Source organism: Onychomys torridus, chromosome 3 (assembly GCF_903995425.1).
Source record: "Onychomys torridus chromosome 3, mOncTor1.1, whole genome shotgun sequence".
Taxonomy (NCBI): Eukaryota; Metazoa; Chordata; class Mammalia; order Rodentia; family Cricetidae; genus Onychomys; species Onychomys torridus.
Window position 1 is genome coordinate 14099795 of NC_050445.1, and position 20963 is coordinate 14120757.

At 42.8% G+C, this 20963-nt stretch overlaps 1 protein-coding gene across 5 annotated transcripts in view; it reads right to left on the reverse strand.

Moving 5' to 3' along the window:
- The window catches only part of Pde1c (phosphodiesterase 1C), a 497292-nt gene that overhangs the window by 231849 nt on the left and 244480 nt on the right, over nucleotides 1-20963 (reverse strand). Inside the window, exons 1-3 of one of the 5 annotated variants that reach the window (XM_036181400.1) lie at nucleotides 19392-19575; nucleotides 18783-19210; nucleotides 918-944 (exon numbers count right to left, since the gene is read on the reverse strand). The exons of 3 other annotated variants lie outside the window; for them this stretch is intronic. In XM_036181400.1, coding sequence (XP_036037293.1) covers nucleotides 918-944; nucleotides 18783-18883 — 128 coding nt within the window. In that variant the 5' untranslated portion in view covers nucleotides 18884-19210; nucleotides 19392-19575. Of the gene's footprint in view, nucleotides 1-917; nucleotides 945-18782; nucleotides 19576-20963 lie in introns of those variants that run through there. One more of the 5 variants, XM_036181399.1, reaches the window with a different exon arrangement.

Consider the following 20963-nt stretch of genomic DNA (forward strand, 5'->3'; position numbering starts at 1 on the left):
TAGTAATTATTTTACTATGTATTCCTATATCAAAACATCATATTGTACACTTTAAACATATATCATAGAAAAATGTGAATCAGTGAATCAATTCAACCACGACGCACATAACATTTTCATAAACTTTATTATTACATTATTTAGAGGTTCCACTCACTTCCCCTTGTGTTCCCCACTTGTATACATGCACAGATACCCATGCCCCTCTGTACCAGCAACCACCATCTGCTGAAGGGCACTTCAATGTGGGAGATGCCCCACTTAAAGACTGATAAGTCATGCTGGAACCACAAATGCAAAGTATGCATGTTGGAGTGTTGCATCCACATGGGGCAGGGCCAGTGTGCACAAAATAGCTTCAAGGTTCCTCACCAGAGTTCCTGCAAAGCCCAGCCAGAGGCAGGCCAGGCCCTTGGCCATGCAGTAGGTACTTAGAGAATGTGACAGATTCTTCAATTACCCTTTCAGCAGGCAAATCAAAAGGCCACCATTACTCTAAGGCTCTTTATGCATGTGCATGTGGCTAAGAAGCATTTCCTCAGTGACTCCAGTGACAGAGACACGAAAGTACATTTAAAGCCTTTGTGCTTGTCCCCAGGAAGCATACCCTCTTATCTGCCCACGCAAGGTCAAGGTTCTGGCAAAATCACTGGACAAAACACCAGTAACAAGCTTCCAAGTCCACAGGATCTGCTGGCATGAGCGGTCTACCCACTGAGTTACACTACACCTTACAATCAATTTCAATTTAGAGCAGCAGCGAACACTGGGGGCCAAAGCAGGCGACTCACTGAAAAGGACTGAGGGACTGTTTATTACAATTCCAGCGCAGCACAAGCTGAACCTGTGAAGAGCTGTATCACGACTCAGCCAACCACAGTGCAGAAGGTTCTCCTTTCCCAGAAAGATGCACTTACCTCTGGGACGTTTTCTTATATTTCCTCCTGTAGAAAAAGAAGCATAAACTCATGTCAGAAAGGTCCTTTGGCAGGCAAGGGGGGAGGGGATTACTTTAACAGGGTCAGGCATGTGTGTCAACAGTTCTAGGGTTTCCTTCTGTGTTGTCATTCCAGGGTCCAGCTGCTAGTCTGTGGTTGTTAACGTCGTATTTTGGACAGGCAGAAACACACGTAGACTTCACAATGCAAAGCAGCATTCCAAGAGCTCAATGGCTCTTCTCCCATGTGTTCCTCTTCTTCCCTTTGAAGGCAGCAATGTGAGATCCCAACTGAGGTCAGGATTAAAGACAGCAAAATCAAGGTTCAAGCCTCAGCCTTCACAAGATCATTGAATTAGAGCACCGAGAGTAGAGGCTTATAAAAGTCTTTTGTCTGGTACACTTAATGACCAATGATTATTAGTTACTTTTACAATTGTTATTTTCATTTTCATCATAAAGCATTAAGAGTCCTTTTGTGGGGCGTGCACGTGTGTGCGTGCGTGCGTGCGTGTGTGTGTGTGTGTGTGTGTGTGTGTGTGTACATGCCCGCATGCACTGGCAATCACACATAGGACCTCAAGCATAATAAACATATGTCTATTACTGAACTGTACCCCAAAGCTAAGAAGTCCTATATGTTCCTTTTAAAAATGTAGATGTGTTACATTGCTAAACCATGAGATCAGAAATAGATCTTCAAAGGAGGATGAAATGGGAAATGTGTCTATGAGAAAGTCTAGAAGCAAATGATAGAAGCAGCATCTACTCTTGCTACAAGTTGGGTTGAGAACTTTCCTGGAAGCAGGAGAGGCCAGTTACAGTGTATCTCTGTGACTTCTTTGTCAGTTGGCCTTGGACAAATCTCATGTGTCTTGCTTGGGACTCCTGCTCTATGACACCTGCTCTGACTCTTCCACCTAGGTCACAGTGACACTCTAGAGGAAAATGGCCTTAAAAATGCATTGACCCGATAACTCAGTGTTATTCACAACTGTGTCGGTTCTGTGTTAGCTCCTAAGATCCTCGGCAGAGTTTGAGCAGATTCTTCAATGGAGAGAATTAGAGGAAAGGAAAAACCTTGGGAGGAAGATCTGTCTCCTCACAGCATCTCTAAGTTTTCCTTTCTTGTCTCTTCTGTTTAGACCCTTGCCCAAATCAAGGCAAATCCCACACAAATAACCTCATGGCATTTGAAAGTCAGCTTTAAAAAAAAAAAAAAAGGAAAAAAAATGTATTTATTTATTATGTATACAGTGCTGTGTCTGCATGGCCAGAAGAGGGCATCAGATCTCATTACAGATGGTTGTAAGCCACCATGTGGTTGCTGGGAATTGAACTCAAAACCTCTGGAAGAACAGCCAGTGCTCTTAACCTCTGGGCCATCTCTCCAGCCCTGAAAGTCAGCTTTTAAAGCATGTGAAAACACGCGATTTCATGGAAGAACTAAGGAAAGGCTGAAAAGTCACCCAAAGGCAAATAATAATAATCAGAGGGGAATCCGTGGCCACTGCCTAGAATCCCAGCTTATTCATGGGAAATGAGCACCCGAAGAGGCTATCTCAGGAAATCTGAAGAAGGCAGCCTGTGCTACCGGCTTCCACAGTGCCCTGTGTTTTCCAAGGACTGTACAAAGGCACTGCTGGGAAGGGGTCAGAGAATCAAAAGGGAGCAGAGAGAAGAGCTTCATTTTCAGCACCTCCTCCTAATAACCACTTGTGTCTTATTAATCTCCCATAACTTTCTGAATGAGTTTATTCTAGAAAGAAAATAAGGCATGCACCTAAAGTGGCATTTTATAATAGCAATTATAAACATAGTTTAAAAGGTTTGCATCTAATTTAATAACTTCATTGGCTAGGAGGCCTCGAATTCAGCTCTGTTGTAACTCATGTTTTAGTGTCCATATCAATGAAAAGGAGAGAATAATCCCAGGTGGAAATCAAGTATTTAATTCACCAGGTATTGCCCCTGACATGTTCTGGGCATTCCAAGGATTTTGTTTCCTCTGCCACTGTTTTTAAGCTTGTGAGATTAGCAACCTTGTCACATGGACTTCTGCATCTGTCCCAAAGGCTTGCACATCAACTGGTACAGGGTCAGAAGATTGCAAATAGCCATTGGCCAAGCAAAGGGATTCCTTGCAGCTGTCATCCACACAGGACCAAATACGGCCTCTGCATTTGTTAGACCTAGGGAAAAGGAGACTGGGTACTACTCCATTCCTGACACTCCTTAACTCCAGAGAATTGTTCTTGGCAGTAAAGAAAGTAAGGTTTTCCTTTCGAGTCTCATCTATTTAGACATTTCCCCAAATCAAGGTGAATCTCACACAAATAATGTCATGATATTTTAAAGTTGGCATTTAAAACACATGAAAACTCTCAAGTCCATGGAAAATACTCAAGGTTCAATACTCAGGCCTTCTTGACAGCACAGCTGGTACCCAGATACTGATTCCTGCTCATCCCTCAGGTCTCAGTTGAGGTATCATCTACTCATAGGGCCTCCCAAGCTGGATAAGCATCCAGCTGTGTTTTAAGGAGGTCCATGCTCCTAATACAGTTGCTTAAGACTCCAACTGGTCATGATGCATTACCATGATGGCAAGAATCTGTTCACTGTCCGCCAGCATCCTTCCCTTGCCTAACATGGCAGCTGTCCACAATGTTTTAGTAAAACGAATGCACCTAGCAAGAAATACAAATGCTTTTATTTTATTCCTTCCACTTAGTGCCGATTTACTAGGAAAGCAGGGACATCTCCTATAGCCATGGTCTCCTACAAACAGGAGAAACATAAGGAGGAGTCTGGGGAGCTAGCTCACAGTTGAGGAGCTCCGTTTTTTACCATTCCATTCCTGGAACTGCAAGTAACTCATTCAGATATGCTACAAACCCTAGAGAGTTTGAACCTACTTCATACTTCATTGAAGTGAGGCTCAAAAAATAAAATAAAAAAACAACTAAATAATTAAGTTACTAATAACCAGGTGAAATAACTAGTTCTAAGGATATAGAGGCTTAACGAGTCTGATACAGCAAACAAAATTCTGAAGGCTTCAAAGAGTGTTGATGAGAAGTATGCCAAGAGGTCAGAAGAGTCCAGCAGGAAGCTTAGATGCTGGAAGAAAACAAACCCAATGGCAGCAAAACACACAAGGGTCTTTCCATTCAAATGCAGGAAACGAGCTGGAAAAGAAACCCAGGTTATTCCTGGCCTTTTGTTTCTGAAGAACTTCAGCAGAATTTGCCCCTGACTCACTGCTTGTCGGAATGCTATTGTTTGGGTTGAGTGAGTTTACTTTCAATATGAGCTGTGGAAACTTGAAATAATACAGTGAAATCTGGCAGCTCACATTGCTAGACTGAGCTGCTGTAGAAGGGAGAGAAGGGCAGGAGCCCCTTGCTCCAGAATCTGGATAAGCTGACAGCAGTGTGGGAGATTCAGAGCCCAAGAAGCAGCAAGCCATCTTCACAAGGCCAGGCTGGGAAAGAACTCAACTTCAAAAAAGTCCCAAAAGTGGTTATTATGCAAACTCTGCCCTCTGGAATAGGTTCCACTGTTCATACCTCCCAACACACACACACACACACACACACACACACACACACACACACACACACACGCATGCACGCACTCACATAAGGAAAACATACATATATCAATGCCTGTGCACAAGTTAGGCTTCATTTGTGTGCATGCTGTTTTTTTTTTCTTTAAGAGGCATTAAAGGTAAGGCTAATGACCACTTATCTATGGTCCAATCCTTTTTTAAACTAAATGGGTTCAACAGTTTATATCTTTTCCCAACTACCAATTTCTTTCTCCTCTGAAAAATATAGGTAATATTAATAATACTTATTTTGCTGTGTGGCAGAAAGTTTAATGTAACAAGTCCCACTAAGCAGGTGGCACGGAGCTATCCATCCAGTAAATGTTCAAGAATGGGTCAGCTGCTACAGTAATAGCAGTAACATTGCAAAAAATAATAACAGAATTATAATGCAATGTGTTTTCAAATTTTGTTCTTGGGAGGATTGTTCAGGGGTTAAAAATGTCAAGAAAAAAGTTGAAAATTACTTTTCTGGAATGAAAAGACTAAATTATTAGTTCTAATCTTGAGATACTAGGCCCACAAAGAAAGCAAGGTGCTAATCTTAGTCCCTCTTGGAACTGGAAGTTTGCCTGGATTTCCACCATGCTGAGAGGACCCAACAGCCTGCACACCAGCTCTGACAATGTGCTGGCTAGCCCAACAGAGCCACATACCTCCCTCTGATCTCAAAGTCAGGCCATTCCTCAGAGGTAGGGAAAAAAGAAAACAAAACTAAACATTTCTAATATCAAAAGGTAGTTTTAACAAACATTTGCATTATCAATAATTCCCCAGACACTGAGCTTAGCATCTTGCCTACACAGCAACCTTAGTTGTTCTCAGAAAGCTGTCATTCAATGCATAGTTATCCATTCACTACAAGAATGACTGACAGACACATACCCCTTGGCCTCTTACACAAAGTGGAAAACCACTGATCTTCACCAAAGAATAGTGTTTACTTAAATCATGTTTCAGTGAAACTATGGCTTGTATTATCAAACGGTATGTGTGTATGTGTGTGAGAGAGTGTGTGTGTGTGTGTGTGTGTGTGTGTGTGTGTGTACATAAGTGCGAGTGTACGAAATAGCAGAAGTAACCCCTAAAACTTCATCTTGAAGGCTTTATTTCATTTGCATCCAGCTGGATGGAAGTGGTTACAAAGAGCAGTCATTTCAATAGTCCTGAAGGTTCCCCAAAGCTTTTCATGGCTATGTCAACTAGAAAGGCGTTCTGGACCCCGAGTTTCACTTTCCCTCTCCTGGCCACAATCAAGGAAATAGATGATGAAACTGAGAAAGCTAAAGGTGTCCTTCTGGTCATAGTAAGACTGTGCCTTCCCAGGGACCCAGCAGAGATAAACATCCAAAGATGCTGTGGATATTGTTCTGTATAAATAAAATGCTGATTGGCCAGTAGCCAGGCAGGAAGTATAGGCAGGACAAGCAGAGAAGAGAATTCTGGGAAGTGGAATGCTGAGGCAGAGAGATGCTGCCAGCCTCTGCCATGACAATCAAGATGTAAGGTACCAGTAAGCCACAAGCCACGTGGCAAAGTATAGACTAATACAAATGGATTAATTTAAGATGTAAGAACTAGATAGCTAGAAGCCTGAGCCATTAGGCCAAATAGTTTAAATAATATAAGAGTCTGTGTGTTTACTTTATAATTGGGCTGCGGGACTGCAGGGGCTTGGCGGGAGCTGGAGAGAAACTCTCCAGCTACACAAAGAGCAAGAAATAACAGCTGTGACAAGGACCAAAGAAGATCTAAAATGACTTTGTTTGTTTGCACTTTGATAGCCAGGAGTTTCCAAAGCAATAGGCACAGCTTCAGGCGAAAGTAAGTAGCAAGTATTCCAATGGCAAGCATATGATTTGAGAATGTTTTCTGATGCCCTGGGTAAGTGAGAATGACTAAACATTGATGTTAAATTACGGAGTGTCTGGTAGCACCTTTTGCTCTTCTAAAGTGTGTATCTGAGCCTAAGCCATATGGGAACCTCAATAATGAGGTTTATAAATAAGCTTAATATTCCAACATGCTGAGTTTGAAAAACCAAAATGTTCAGATTTCACTTTAGGTTACCAGCAAGACACCACCCATTTGGGCACAGTAATGTTGGGGGCATGAAAAATTGAATACATAGCCAGACACATAGTAAGAAGTCAAAATTTGCCAGGCAGTGGTGGTGCACGCCTTTAATCCCAGCACTCAGGAGGCAGAGGCAGGCTGATCTTTGTGAGTTCAAGGCCAGCCTGGTCTACAGAGCAAGATGCAGGAAAGGCACAAAGCTACACAGAGAAACCCTGTCTTGGAAAAAAAAAAAAAAAAAAGAAGTCAAAATTCTGCCTTCCGTGTACCCTGGTTTTCTGGGAGAGTGACTACTAGTGAAGACAGCCATGTCTTCATCTTTCCCTGTGGAGACCACAGCACAGAGGACAGACAGATGCAGACATCTACTTCCCAGTCCTTGGTTCCCCCAAGAGGGTGGAGAGTCAGACTTAGGGGAAACAAAGTACTAGTATAACTAACTACACACGTTCTCACAAGGCCAGATCACATGTGTGTCACTGTGGGAAAGGGAACTGAGATGCCACAAATGGCTGTGCAATGAGACCAGACTGGCCATCTGATCCTTTGTTTTGGTTTTGTGTTGGCATGCCTGGTGCAGAAAGGAAAGAAATGGCTATAACCAGATACTTTCCTGATTTCATAAACCATTTGCATGAACTGTCTCCGGGTTTCTGACAATGGTGAGCTGCTGTGCATTTCTCTTTCCTCTCAGTAGTTCATTTCCACAAGGCACACATTAAAACCTAGGTTTTTACAACTACATACACTGACCGTCTTCTGGCCTTGCCACACTTTGAGTAGCAAAATGCTGGTGAAAACACAAGTGACTTCTGCTTTCTCACACTTTCACTAAGTGCCTGGAGGTGAGAGGGAAGATAATAAAGAGAATCTTTTCTTCTTCTTGTGTAAATGTCTCTTTTTAGTTTTTATTACCTTTACTTATTTATTCATATGTATGTATGTGGGAAATGCACCCATGCAACGGCACATGTGTGGAAGTCAGAGGAAAACTGGTGAGAATCAGGTCTCTCCTCCTATCATGTGAGTCTCAGAGATGAGCTACAAAATGAAATCCCATGTGCCCAAAGACCCAGAGCAGGGCAAGTGTATAAATAATGAAATGGCATAGGTTCACTTCAGCCTAAAATAGTCCAATTGTTAGTAAAGAGTCTTGGGCTTTGTTAATAGTTCCTAGATTTTTCTAGTGAGCTTTCTGTGGGGGGAAATGTTTTTAGAACTCATGCCCTCTGAGTCTACTTTAAAAAGGGGAGGGGGTATCCTGTTCAGGACATACATCTCTCTCATATATAAAGTTTTAACATGATTAGTCAAGTGAGATCAAATTCAAATGAAGGAAGCCTTTGCCTCTGTGGCTTGAGGTTGGAGACGGCTGAAGACATGGATAGAAGGCTTATCTCAAAAAGGACTGTAAATAAGACAATCTCTACTGATCCTGGGAGCAGGTCCTCCGGCTAATACTGGCCAGAGGGTAGATAATAACCTTTGAGGAGAACCTAATATATTTCAAGTTAAAGAGTCACCCAGGAAGCTGATGTGTAACTTCCAACTCACACAGTGACTCCACTGTGGCCCTTCTGCATCTGCGGCATTCTACACACAAGCCAATCTCTTTATTGTTCACCCCCAACAGACCCTCATCTGTCTGCCGACAGCTGGCTAGACAGAAATCCAACACCATTATTCACGCCTGCTTCTTTCCTGATCCTGGGTCAAAAATTCTAGCTCTTGGATTACGAGGAGTCCCCAAATGAGACCTCTCCTCATAGAAAGCTGAGAACTCCCCTTGTTTGGAAGCAAGGCTTTTCAAATGGTACGGGCTAAAAACTATAGCTAAGATATCTCTTTGCTTAAATCTGGGCAGAGAGCTAATGAGTGGCACCAAGGATAAGAACGGAAGGGTTTTTAACTGAGGAAATAGAAAGTAAATGTCACACTTGTAGAAATCTGGTGGTGTGGCTTTTTCATAAATGATTCATATCTCTATCATATATTTACAAAACTTGCTGGGTAGTAAGTGCAGCAGAGTCGTGAGGAAGGAAATACATTTCTGTGACCTCCTTCCTGGGAGCCTGGCTCCTACTTAAGTAACTGTGAGAAAGGTGAGAAGTCTCTTTAATTTCTCTCACAGCACTGCCGAAATGGAGACAAATCCACAGGATTAAGACGAAGTCCCACTCTTCACAGACACATCCCTATAATAAGGGAGGGGGTGGGTTTCGTTTGACTGAATCATCTGGAGCTTCTGCTTCCAACTTCAACTTTGTTTTTCTCCCAGGTAGACTGAACCACAATAAAGGCTGTATGTTCTGACTTTAGTCACAGACTAATTTCCCTAAGATTTTCTTGGCCACCAACTGGCATGTCTGTCTCCCCACCCTTCCTCACAGTCCTCATTAAAACCTGCTCCAGGCTCTATCCATTTCTGAGTAAATTCTAGCCAATCCCATAGCTTCTTGGAAACAGAGGGCCTTCCAATTTCCTCTAAGATATTTGCATCTCTCTGGACACAATTCTGTAAATCTCAACTTTAAAAAAAAAAAAAAATGGCAAAATGAAGTGATTGTCTAAAACACAGGGAACTAGCAGATGGATTCTTTGGGCACATCCAAGTTCTTCTACCAAGTGAAATCAGTAGAGCCCTGGAACCAAGTAGCTTTTGGTTATGATTTCACTGAAACCATGCCAACTGGTAGCCTGAAAGTTCTGTCATTTTTGGAAACTGCTCATTTCATACAGTGGTTTTAAAGACAGGTTGAAGGGCCTAAACAATGTTCATGATGATCAGTATCTGATACATGATTCTTGTATCTAGTTTCTCATAGATAAAAGTCAGGGTCTACAACAACAATCATTCGGGACTGTATACATTATTGGATAAAATCTATTTCATTGAGCTTAAGCTGAAAGCATTACAGAAGCCTTCAGAGTTATCCTAATGATAGAGTCGGAGAGATGGAGTGAGTTGCATGACATCATCCAGACCTTTAGAGACAGATGTAAGGGTATTGCTCATAGATCAACTCTCACGTAAAAGTGCTGAATTAGTGAGCCATAACTCAAGATGAATTCACATTTGGTGCAGGAAATATGGTCACATTCAAATGTGAAATCAATTGGGCAAAAATCACCATTTCTGAGAGTACAAAATACATAGATAATTGAGAAAAATGGAGGATTGGACTGATCTATACAATCTGCCTACATTAGCAGAATCCACTCAGAAAAATACATATTAGACTGCATTAAAATCCATAAAGCACCACAGAATGAATTGTAAAAATCCACAACCAACTTTTGGTTGTTTCTTCACATAAAGCAACCAAAGAACAAATAAAACAATAGCAACAAAAAAGATGAGCAGAGAAGGTATTAGGATATTAGTCTAAATTTGAACTCCTCTTAAGACATATCTGGAAGCAGTAGCTTTCAAAGATTAATCTTTCACAGCCATATTTGCTAGAAGTGTCTCCAGAACATAGGAAGTGTCCTGGTTATTTAAGAGTTTGGGCTGACTGGATTCTGGATAAATTAGATTACTCAGAGTCCATTGGACTTATAAACCACCAGAACCCTTCACAATGTGCTGGGCTCTGGGTTTCAGGCCTAAGATGCCTGGGTCTTGCCCTGTACTTCCCAAGAGGTCCCTGATGAGAGTCTCCTCCTTTCACATCCCAGGTCAAAAGCCCTTTCTGCCCTTAGAATACTAGAAAGGATCCTACCTTCCTTCAGGCTTCTATCTCCATTCCAAAGCTATGTTTGGGTGGGTATTACACCAAGTGGTCAGTACAAGATTTTCAAACAAGGCTATGTGCTGTGGTTATGGCTTAGGTTTTCACATTATTTTGAACAAGAAAATGCCAATGAGAAATTATATAGAAACCTGGATTTCCTGGCTGCTATGTCAGACTAGCTAAGCCATTGATCTTCAGTGTATCGTCTCTCATTGTGACATCTACAGGAATATTAACTGAGCATCATACAGACACAGAAAGTTTTTCTTCTTACCTTGTTGGGTCGTTACATTACATAACCGATCTAGTTCTTTCTTTCGGTCTGCAGACCCACTTATCAACTCTTCATGCTCCCACTATCACTCCCTCCAGTGATGCTCTCAAATTGCCTTATATTCAGTATATCCAAAAGTGACAGCATAACTTTTCCCACCCACAACCAAGCCTGAAAGCAGGCACAAGGTCTCAGAGAGTCTGCTCTAAGTGAAAAGCACCTAGAGATCAAGATTAAAAAAAAAACAAAAACCTGGCTTTGTCCTTACCCCATATCCAAGTCATGTGGGGCAAAATGCCCCCAAAGTCCTCTGATATCTCTGTGTAGACAACAGCTTCCTGTGTTAACACTGGAAGGTAAAGCTGGATGTGGCATGCTGGTGGTGGCCAGCCTGCAGTCCTCTACCTCTCCATGCTGTAGCTCCTTGTCCCATATTTCCTGTTCTTGGAAGTGTCCGTTTCTGAGAAACCAGGCTTGAATTACTTCCCTGACACTTTTACTCAACTAATGTTTACTTCATTGTGTCTTATGTCAAATTTCACTTCAGAGAAGTCTTCTCTGAGTCTTGGGCCTGGTTTGGATCCTCTTAATCATTTTCATGGCATCCATTCTCTCTTTGCGGCACTCATCAGTGTAGATGGCTATTTCCGGAAATGTTGCTAACATTGTTCTCTACCTTTAGACTGAACATCCACTCGGAGAGACAGCCTTTCTCTCATTTCCTCATAGATCTCTGTGACCTGTCAGGCACACAGAGATGAGGAAATGCTTTCTAAGTGAATGAGTGACCGCTGAGTTCCTGCAGATAGATGAATGAAAGCCCTTGTCTATGACTCTCAAGTGTTTTCATAATTTTACTATACAGAAAAACTTCACATTGTGCTCATGAAGGTTCATTAGTTTTGTTTAATAGCAGCTGCCAAGAAGGCTGTAAATAAAGAACACTCTCCAATAAAAGCCTGAAGAATATGAATTCCTTACATAGATTCAGTATTCTTTCTCCAAAAATGTGTTCATTTGTTGCAGAATTCACATTTTACTAATGTCCAACGGTGATAGCCATCTTCAAAGTTGTCACAAACTAGCTTATATGCCTCATATTGATCAATGACCTTAGCCAGTTCTCAAAAAGCCACAATGAAGGTCTTAGATGCCCTCTCCTTTCATATAGAGGAACCAAAGAAAGAATTTCTCTACACACACACAAAAAAAAAAAATATCAAGACAGAAAACTAGAACTGGAATGCAGAAACCTTTCTGTTTATGGATGTTTCCCAACTAACAGAGTCATGTGCACAACTTGGCCAAAATAATATGCACACAGCTGCCAAATATTGGGCTATAATTAGCTAATAAGTCAGCACAAATAACGTATGATAAGAAGCAATGGTGTCCTGTTAAAAAGCATTCGTATTCAAGTGAAGAAAATGCAGTCTAAATGTGAGACCCTAGCCCCACACTTGATACTCACCACTTCCTCCCCTGGTATATCAGGAGACTTCTTCTCCAAGTCCTTGCTTTATTAATGAGAAAAAGTCTACTCTGAACTTGGCATTCGGCATCGGTATCATTCACTTAGCATCTAGCTATTGCCCTCTCTTTTAGTGTTGTTGTTTTTAACAATTTGCATACGTAAGAACTCTCTGGAACTTGAACAAGGTATCTTAGACCTATAATCCCAGCACTTTGAAGGCTGAAACAGAAAGATAAGGAGTCCACAGCCAGTTGCAGCTATGTATCAAGTTCCAGGCCATCCTAGGCTATATGAGATCTTTTTTGTTTTTTTTTAATTCTTTCTGGTCACCCTCACCAGAAACTTAAGTTTTGTAAGGACAAGGCTTTCTTTCTGACACCGTCACATCACCTTTCTAAACCAGTGCAGAGGTCAGGCCAAGTAAAAATGTGCTGAACCACCTGACATTTTCTGTTAAGTAAGATACTTGGAGGATCCATTCATACACTGAATGCATGGTCTGGGAAAATAAACAACACATTTTAAAATAGTTCTAGAATGGCTTCTCTAGTGACATTTGGAGCAGGGCTCTCTTCCCTGGGTCACTTACTTGACTGACTTTGACACACAGCCAAGACTCTCAGAAACACAGCTCCAAGCCAAAGTTCCCTCCATATATATTTCACACTGTAGTCACCAACAGCTACTGGAACATTCCAGAGACTAACAGGTCAACATATCCACACTCAAAGTGAGCATTCTTATTTAAGTGCATCCCAAGGCACTGGTACCAAATTCCCTAACATACCCAAGCCAGAACAGGCTCAGTTTCTCCTTCTCTTTGCTCTAAATCTAAGTTTTGTCAATTCTCATTTCCAATGTATGCCTCAGGCAGGCATCATTCCCAGATGCTCTCTTGACCTCCAGTCTCACCTCTAAGCTCTCTCCTATAGTTCACCCAGTTACCAACCTGAAATTCAAATCTCACTGTATTACTCAGAAGCTTCAAATACATCAACAATTCCTTATAACTGAGAAGATAAAATATAAACTCCTTTCAAAACAGAAAGAGGACTTCTCTATGTGGTATTAAGGTGGTAACAACACAGCTTCTTATTGAGTAGTGCAATGGATTAAAATACTCACTTCCTTGAAGCATAATTATGTCTAATAAAAACTAACATTTTAATTTCCATGTTGCTCCCTGGTCCATGCCTTCTTCTCTGGCATCATTTCTCACTCCTTGGTATGCCTGTAACTTTTATGCACAAAGCACGCCATTTCTGAATTCTCCCTATCCCTCACTATTCCAAGAGCCACAAGAGGATGCCTCCCACCTTTTTTTGTTTGTTTGTTTGTTTTTGTTTTTTCAAGACAGGGTTTCTCTGTGTAGCTTTGTGCCTTTCCTGGATCTCGCTCTGTAGACCAGGCTGGCCTTGAACTCACAGAGATCTGCCTGCCTCTGCCTCCTGAGTGCTGGGATTAAAGGCGTGTGCCACCACCGCCTGGCAGCCTCCCACCTTTTAAAGAAAATAATAAGGCTTTTGAGGATCAATATGTGGAATAAGTTAACTATATTCTCCAGTGAACTGAGCGCTTTCTCTTCAGTAGCTCCATGTTAATAACAGCAAAGAGATCCCACAGTGACCAGTGTTTTGAAAATTATCAATGGAAGATAAGCAAAGATGCTCTCATTAGGTTTCACACCTACATCTCTAACTAATACATGTAGCTTTGCCAGAAGTCCATGGAAACAACTGAAAACTTAGGACAAGCTTATTCTGGGCCAAACTGAAAGCTTCTTGTGTGCCCCACATTTTGCAAAGGGCTTCTCTGAACTGTGGTCAAAAGGCTGACATCAATGAAAGGAGTTTCCCTTGTGTTTTTAAAGGCCTCCCCTATTGGAAAGATCGTCTCTGGCCTCCAGGGCAGAGGTGCTCTCCTTGTATCCTCCTCTAGTTATAGCCATCAGTCTGGGTGTTAGTGCCAGTCTCTCTATGACCTGTTAAGGTCAGATAGGAATCTTATCCACTTTTGCATACCAGAGCGTGGAAAAAGGGCTGGCACATAACAGATCCTCAATAAATGTTAGCTTGGCAGCTTCACATTTCCAAGACACTAATTACACTGTTTAAAAATGCAGATGAGTACAAGGAAAAAGTGCTGAGGCCAATCTGCAAATGCAAACACCTAGTTGTCTTTGCCCTGGGCTTGCTCCTCCCTCTTCCAAAGATCTGTAAGGTGCCAGTGAAGAATGTTTTAGGAAAAGAAAACTCAAAACAACAGATGCAAAACAGAAGGCAACTATTCCACGTGCAGCGGGGACAGCCAACAGCATCAGAGAAACATCTGCAGGGATGGATCTGGGGTCCCCACCCTACCTTTCCATCCCTGCATCTCCCTGAAGGTTGGCTCTTGGTTTTCTAGCAAAAGAAAATCCTTTCACAAGATAACAGGAAATGAATCATGGTAGTCACCAGAAAAGTCCAGAAGGGGACAGTATTTATCTCCCAGGGCCAATACAGAAAGTCAGCAAGTGACTGCATGTTCCTGTTTGAGATTTATGCTTATCAAGACCTACTGACCACAGGGACATAAGATCCTAGGATTTACAACTCATGCTACAGGAGCACAACACTGTGATGTGGTTCAGGAGACAGAGTGGGAAGTAATTCTGTTACCAGAATAAGGGAGTGGAAATTTGTACTGGAGAGAAAAAAAGCAATAGTTTCCCTAATCTACTAACATAGGAGCTATATATACCTACCTTTATATCCATAAGTTACTTTAGACAATGCAAGAACTACAACATAGGGCACTGCATCGTCATAAAATTTATTATATTGCCTCATGGTTGGGCAAGATGAATGAGAGGCTAGAACATTATAATTATGACAGCAAATGCCAAGGAATAAGTAAAATGTGTCCTCTTCCACTCAGTCAGACAAAGTTCAGCATAGGAACACCTTCTTGTCATTGTCTGGCAATTTGGCATCAGAAAAACTCTTGGTCAGGACCCAAGGTACTAGTCATGACTCACTTACTCAAACTCCAGCAGCCACGAGGTCTCTCATATCATCATGGCATAAAGATATCCTACACTTACCAATGGCAGAGCTGTTGTCAACAAGGTTACTCCAAGCGGTGTGTTAAAATTCCCCGTCTACTTCTACAGAGGAAGGAAATGTGCCAACAACCCTTCCGTTCGACTGAAGTTTATGGAGAAGTGACAGTGGACTTATTCTCAGATGAATACACAGACAACAACTGCAGACATATTGACTTATGAACGCTCGGTGTGCAACATTTGTTCCTTCTGGCTTAGAGCACTGAGAACCTTTGTGTAAGAGATGGTAGAAGTGCAGGAGGAGGCTAAGGAATGTGAATCACTGTGGATTCTCTGCATTTGCATGCGTCCCCTCACTCCAGGGACAGAGAGTCAACCATAGCAGTAAATGCCTCCATTGCTATAATCACAGCTAGGGTAAATGATATTTAAGACAGTTTCTAATGTTCCATGAACTGTTTTTGTATTGACAAAAGGCTGGGCTAAGAGTTTTGTCTAATTCTCTTCTTGAGAAACAAACAAAATTATTCTAGGTTTCATGAAAGTGCAGATAATTTACCATGTACCAGGACGAGCCAGTAAGCAAAATGGACAAAAGGAAAAAACATCTCCTTTGTAGAGCTTATATTCTAGATTGAGAGGCAGACAATAAACATATCAAATGAATAAACACTATTCAGATGGAAATGAGGGATAGGGAGATGTAGCTGAGGGACTGGTGTAGTTGAAATGGACAGAGGATTGTCCTCTGGATTGCCTACATGGTGGCATCTTGCAGAGAGTAGACTCAGCAACCTTTTTGCTATTGGTAAAGACCACTCCTCAGCAGTACAGAAGAGGGTGGTATGATGGGGACAGAAAGAAAGAACCTTGGAAAGCACAAGCATGGGACTCATCCCTGGGTCATAGCTTTGCACATCTTACAGAGTTCTGACCCAAGTTTAGACAATGATGTGCATTAAACCTGTTTCATGCTAACTCAAAAGACAGCATGTTGAAGGCTGGATCAAGTACATATTTGCCTTCATTTTGCATATTAAAATGTGCATATTGTAGCCTTTCTGCTTTCGTCATCTAATGATTGGACACCTCTATGTACACTGGAGGAACAGCAAGGACAAAACACACAAAGTATCTGTCCTGGTGAGTCTCATACCCTAATGAAGGAGAAAAAAAAATTCACCCACAAATCAAATAGGGGAGAAAGTGTCATGGAGATGAGAGAGCACTAGATAATCCAGAGCTCACAGAGCCCTCAGACCAGTCAAAATAACTCTCTGACCACCTGTGGCCACCTATGAAGCCCTATCTGTAAGAGTGTCAGGGTAATAAAGTGATATGAAAATCCAACTGTGGCTATTGGCTCTTTCTAAACTGTTAAGAAGAAGAAGAAGAAGAAGAAGAAGAAGAAGAAGAAGAAGAAGAAGAAGAAGAAGAAGAAGAAGAAGAAGAAGAAGGAGAAGTTTCCTTTCTCTTGCTGACAGTCCACTACACATACACATACACACACACACACACACACACACACACACACACACACACACACACAGCCTCCAGGGATTTCCATGTTGTAGACTATAAGGTATTATCCAGAGTTGTTGGAATAAGTATGTGCTTTGGCTGTAAGCGTCTTAGCAACTCTCTACGAAACTACTGCTTTGTTGAAATAAATAAATAGATAGACAAATAAGTAAATAAATGTAGTAGGATGAATGTAATAGAATCAACAAAGAGGGTTTTTAAAATATATTATAACAACAAATACCTTTCTAATTGTAAAGAAGAACTAAGAGTTCAGAGGATTGCTGTTGAGCAAGAGTCTCCTCAGGAAAGGTGGGAAGAGGAATTAGAAAAGGCACACTGGGTGAAGAACCAATTCACACTTTCTAAGATACCTCAAGGTCTGGGCAGATTCAAAACACTAGAAAATCCAGCTGTGGCTACATCACACCTCACACTGAAACACTTTTGGGGAGTGAAAGCTCTCTGATAGGAAGCTGAGAAAGCTACAGACAGTGTGGTGTGAAGCTAAATGCTTCTCACACAACTTCCCACACGAGCGATGCTGATCTAGCCAATTGCTGTCTCTAGCCTCCGTTGCTTTGTAGAGTGGCTTTAGCTCATAAAACAGCTAGAGAAACAGTTCTGGAGTAGTGGGAAGCCCTCTGGCTGGGAAGGCAAGAACACCAGCCTAACTCTGCTTTCACTGTGCACACCTCAGCATCGGGTTTTGTGGACACAACAAACATTCTGTGTGTGGCACAGTATGACAAACTTATCACTCAGAACACTGAACATGAGCTTTCTGTAAACACAGGTCTGAAAAAGGCTTCCACATAAGTCACCTAAGCTGTCAAAAGATCCCGCCAGCCAGGGACCAGCTATCCAGGTAAGCTTGCAGTCTCCACTGACATTGACTACACCAGTCGAAAAAGCAAATTCCTTGTCATGGTGTCCTACAAAATCAACGACAATGGACTGGCTTCCATTCTAAGTAGAATATTTTTTATAAAGTATATCCCTAGATAGGAACCTTTTAAAGAAATGAACACAACTTTACTGTCTCCCCTTGGTAATTCTGAGTATCCTGTCAGGATGTGGTCTCTCCTAAGATGAACTGAGATCAGTACCTTCTTGATTGGTTTGGTTTTGCTTCTTGAATGTGTATGCAGGCTTTCAAAAGCAATAATGGCAGACACATGGCAAGGAGCTGTTTTCTCTCACTGTCCTTGTAAGTTCAGAGAACCTACAAAGGGCTTTTAAAATTATACTCGGTCACTGAAGTCAAGTATCTGATACAATAAGCATTCTATCTGCTGTGAACAGCATCAATGGGAGCTGTGTGTCAGCTGAGGAGAAATCACTGCAGCTCCAGGCTGAAATGGCCAGCCTCACTCACTGTTTATGAATGTTTAAGAACAGGAAAATGTACTCTAAAGTCACCTCTGTCCTCAGCAACTACATCAGAAAGAATGCAGTAAGTGACAGATGTCCAGAGCTCTCATTGTATCTGCCCAGGTAGAATTCTAGACACCCGATTAAGAATAAACACCCTTTGTGCTGTTCCAATGCATAGCTGATGTGCACTTTCTCCAAAACAGCCCACCCTTCTCATAAACATATTATGCCAGGAAGATTCCTAAGAACATATCAGAACCAAGAGCTCACCAGGAGTTAGCTAGGGAGAGGGCAAAGAGAATTATCAACAAGAGCGCATGTTGAATCTAAGCAGTTACTAAGTCGTTAGATGATCCACCAACGTGCTTGCAAACAGGCTACAAAAAAAAAAAAAAATTCTAATTAAAAGTCCCTCACCAAAGTCCCCCAACTTTTCTTCCTGGGCAAATGGAAAAGAAACACCTACTTGCTGCTTGTATTACAAGTGTCTACTCTTGAGGGTATGGCCATTCCCTTCCCAAAAGAAACATGACTTAGAGACAGCAAAGCTGCCCTCCCTGCCTTAGAAGGCATGATTGCTGCTTGTAGTTCACAGAGACAGCTGTGGAACTTCACCTGCTCAGTACAAGGGGCATGCAATAGGGGTAAGAAGGGATGGCTGTGCACATGCACTAAAGCAGGGATGAGTACTGGAAAGAGGGCAAAGGGGGTCAGGAGGTTTACTTACAGCCCGCGGAGCCGAAGCCAGATTTTCTCAATCTGCTCAGGCTGCAGGTGTTTCAGAGAGTTGCTCTCAAATTCTTCAATCTCCTTGGTGGGAGACTCCATGGCTGCAGGTTCTCACTTGGAGGTGAGGTGGAGAGAGTTTGTGTAGTTCCTTCCCGGCCTCCTCTCTTCTCTGGGTCCAGCCCAGCAAGTCTTTCAGTCACTTTGTCACTTCCCCCGCAGCGTCCCCTGAGACAGCTCAGAGAGGGCTAGGATCACCGGGGACTCCAGCCCCAGGTGCGCCCCGGAGGCAGCCGCGGAAACCAGCCATGATGCGGCTGCCGCCAGGATCAGGGATAGGGACCGTGCTGTGCGTTGGTCCGGGATTGAAAGCACCTCGGGTCTGTTCTTTTTCTCTTTAAACAAAGCCTCGGAAGCTCCCGGCGGCCCCTGGAGGATTTGGAGGCAAAGCGAGAGCTGGGTAGTTAGGAGTGGGGAGAAAGTGAGGAGCCCGGGGGAGTAGACTGAGCCTGAGCAGCAGGATGAGCCACGGGGCGCTCAGACCCCAGCCCGGCTCCACCCTGCGCCCCGCCTGCCCCGCCTTAGTGCCCCTCTGTCGCCTCTCACTTACCAGCAGCCCTGCTGACAAGTAAGAACTGACGAGTGAGAAAACTCGTCTGTCAGCGCCGGGCTAGCGACAGGGCTGGCACCCCGGGTGAGGAGGGAGGGGACACCATTGTCAGCAGGGCAGGAGCTCCACACCTGCCCCCGCAGGCAGCCCTCAGCCACCCAGCCCTATGCTCTGCAACGATGGCTTCTCGGCCGCACTGCATAAAGAACAGGGCTCCTGAGCCCCAAGGAAGGAAAGTCTGGAGCTTCCCCGCACAAAGCCCTGATGTTTTCTTACTAATGGGATTGATTCATATTCATAATCTCTCTCTCTCTCTCTCTCTCTCTCTCTCTCTCTCTCTCTCTCTCTCTCTCTCTCTCTCCTCCCTCCCTCCCTCTCCCTCAAAAAACACAAATATGACAACGGAAGAGTTTCTTCAAATAATGCCACACGCCTCCTAGGCGTCTCTGCTGGGCGCTGGCTAGGCAGCTGTTGACTTTGGCTGTCTGTCAGCTCCACACAGCTGCACCACACTGCTAGATGGTCCCCTTGGTCATGCACAATGTCAATAACATAATTGCCCAGCAGAAAAGGGCCAGGTTGGGAGGCACAAAGGACCTAGGGTTAAGGGATTAACTTAAAGGTAAGGACAACTTTTCATTGGTCAAATAAAGTTCCATTCCTGTGGCATTGGCAAAGGAATAAAATGTTGTCCACCATCTCCTTGCTCATCCATTTGGTAATTAGCAGTCATTTTCTAGTCATTGGCCATATACTCTAGCAAAGATAACTAGTTAGATAGGAAAAAACTTGCCCCACCCCCACCCCCACCCCCGCCCCAGTTACGGATTAAAAAATCACTCCATTAGGCCATCCTTAAAGGTGTTCAGAAGTGCATCTTCACTGAGTTAAAGCATTATTACTTGGCAAAGATAACATTAAACAGCTGCTGTACATTAGGGTGGAGGTCATTTACCTGAAAAATACAATTACTTATTCAAATTCACACAGCCGAGAACAGTGACTTGGGAAATAATATGCCAAAAGGGAAAATATTTTGGCAACTTGCTTGGAGCTAAGAGACAGAAGTGTGGTCCTGAAATATGGTATTTCCATTAGCTTGTGTGCCTCGAGTGGCCAGCTCTCCAAATTCAGATATGTTGTAACTATACAGTTAACACACACTGTGCTAAGTGCGGCGAAACTTCCTCTGATCCAAGCACTCTACTAAGTACAGGAAACTTCCTCTGGTCTGAGTGCTGTGCTAAGTACGGGAAACTTCCTCTGGTCTGAGTACTGTACCAAGTATGGGGAACTTCCTCTGGTCTGAGTACTGTGCTAAGTACAGAAAACTTCCTCTGGTCTGAGTACTGTGCTAAGTACAGAAAAGTTTCTCTGGTCCGAGTACTGTGCTAAGGGCTCTCAGCTCACACAACAGCTCTGTGGGTCAGATATTATCACCCCCTTTACAACAAGAAAATGGAAACAACAGAAAATCACCTGCTAGAAAGAGACCCAAACAGCCGGGGTTGATCTTATCCTCACACATGTGTCCCAGGCACAAGATCACATTTTCTGCCTGTTCAGTAACAA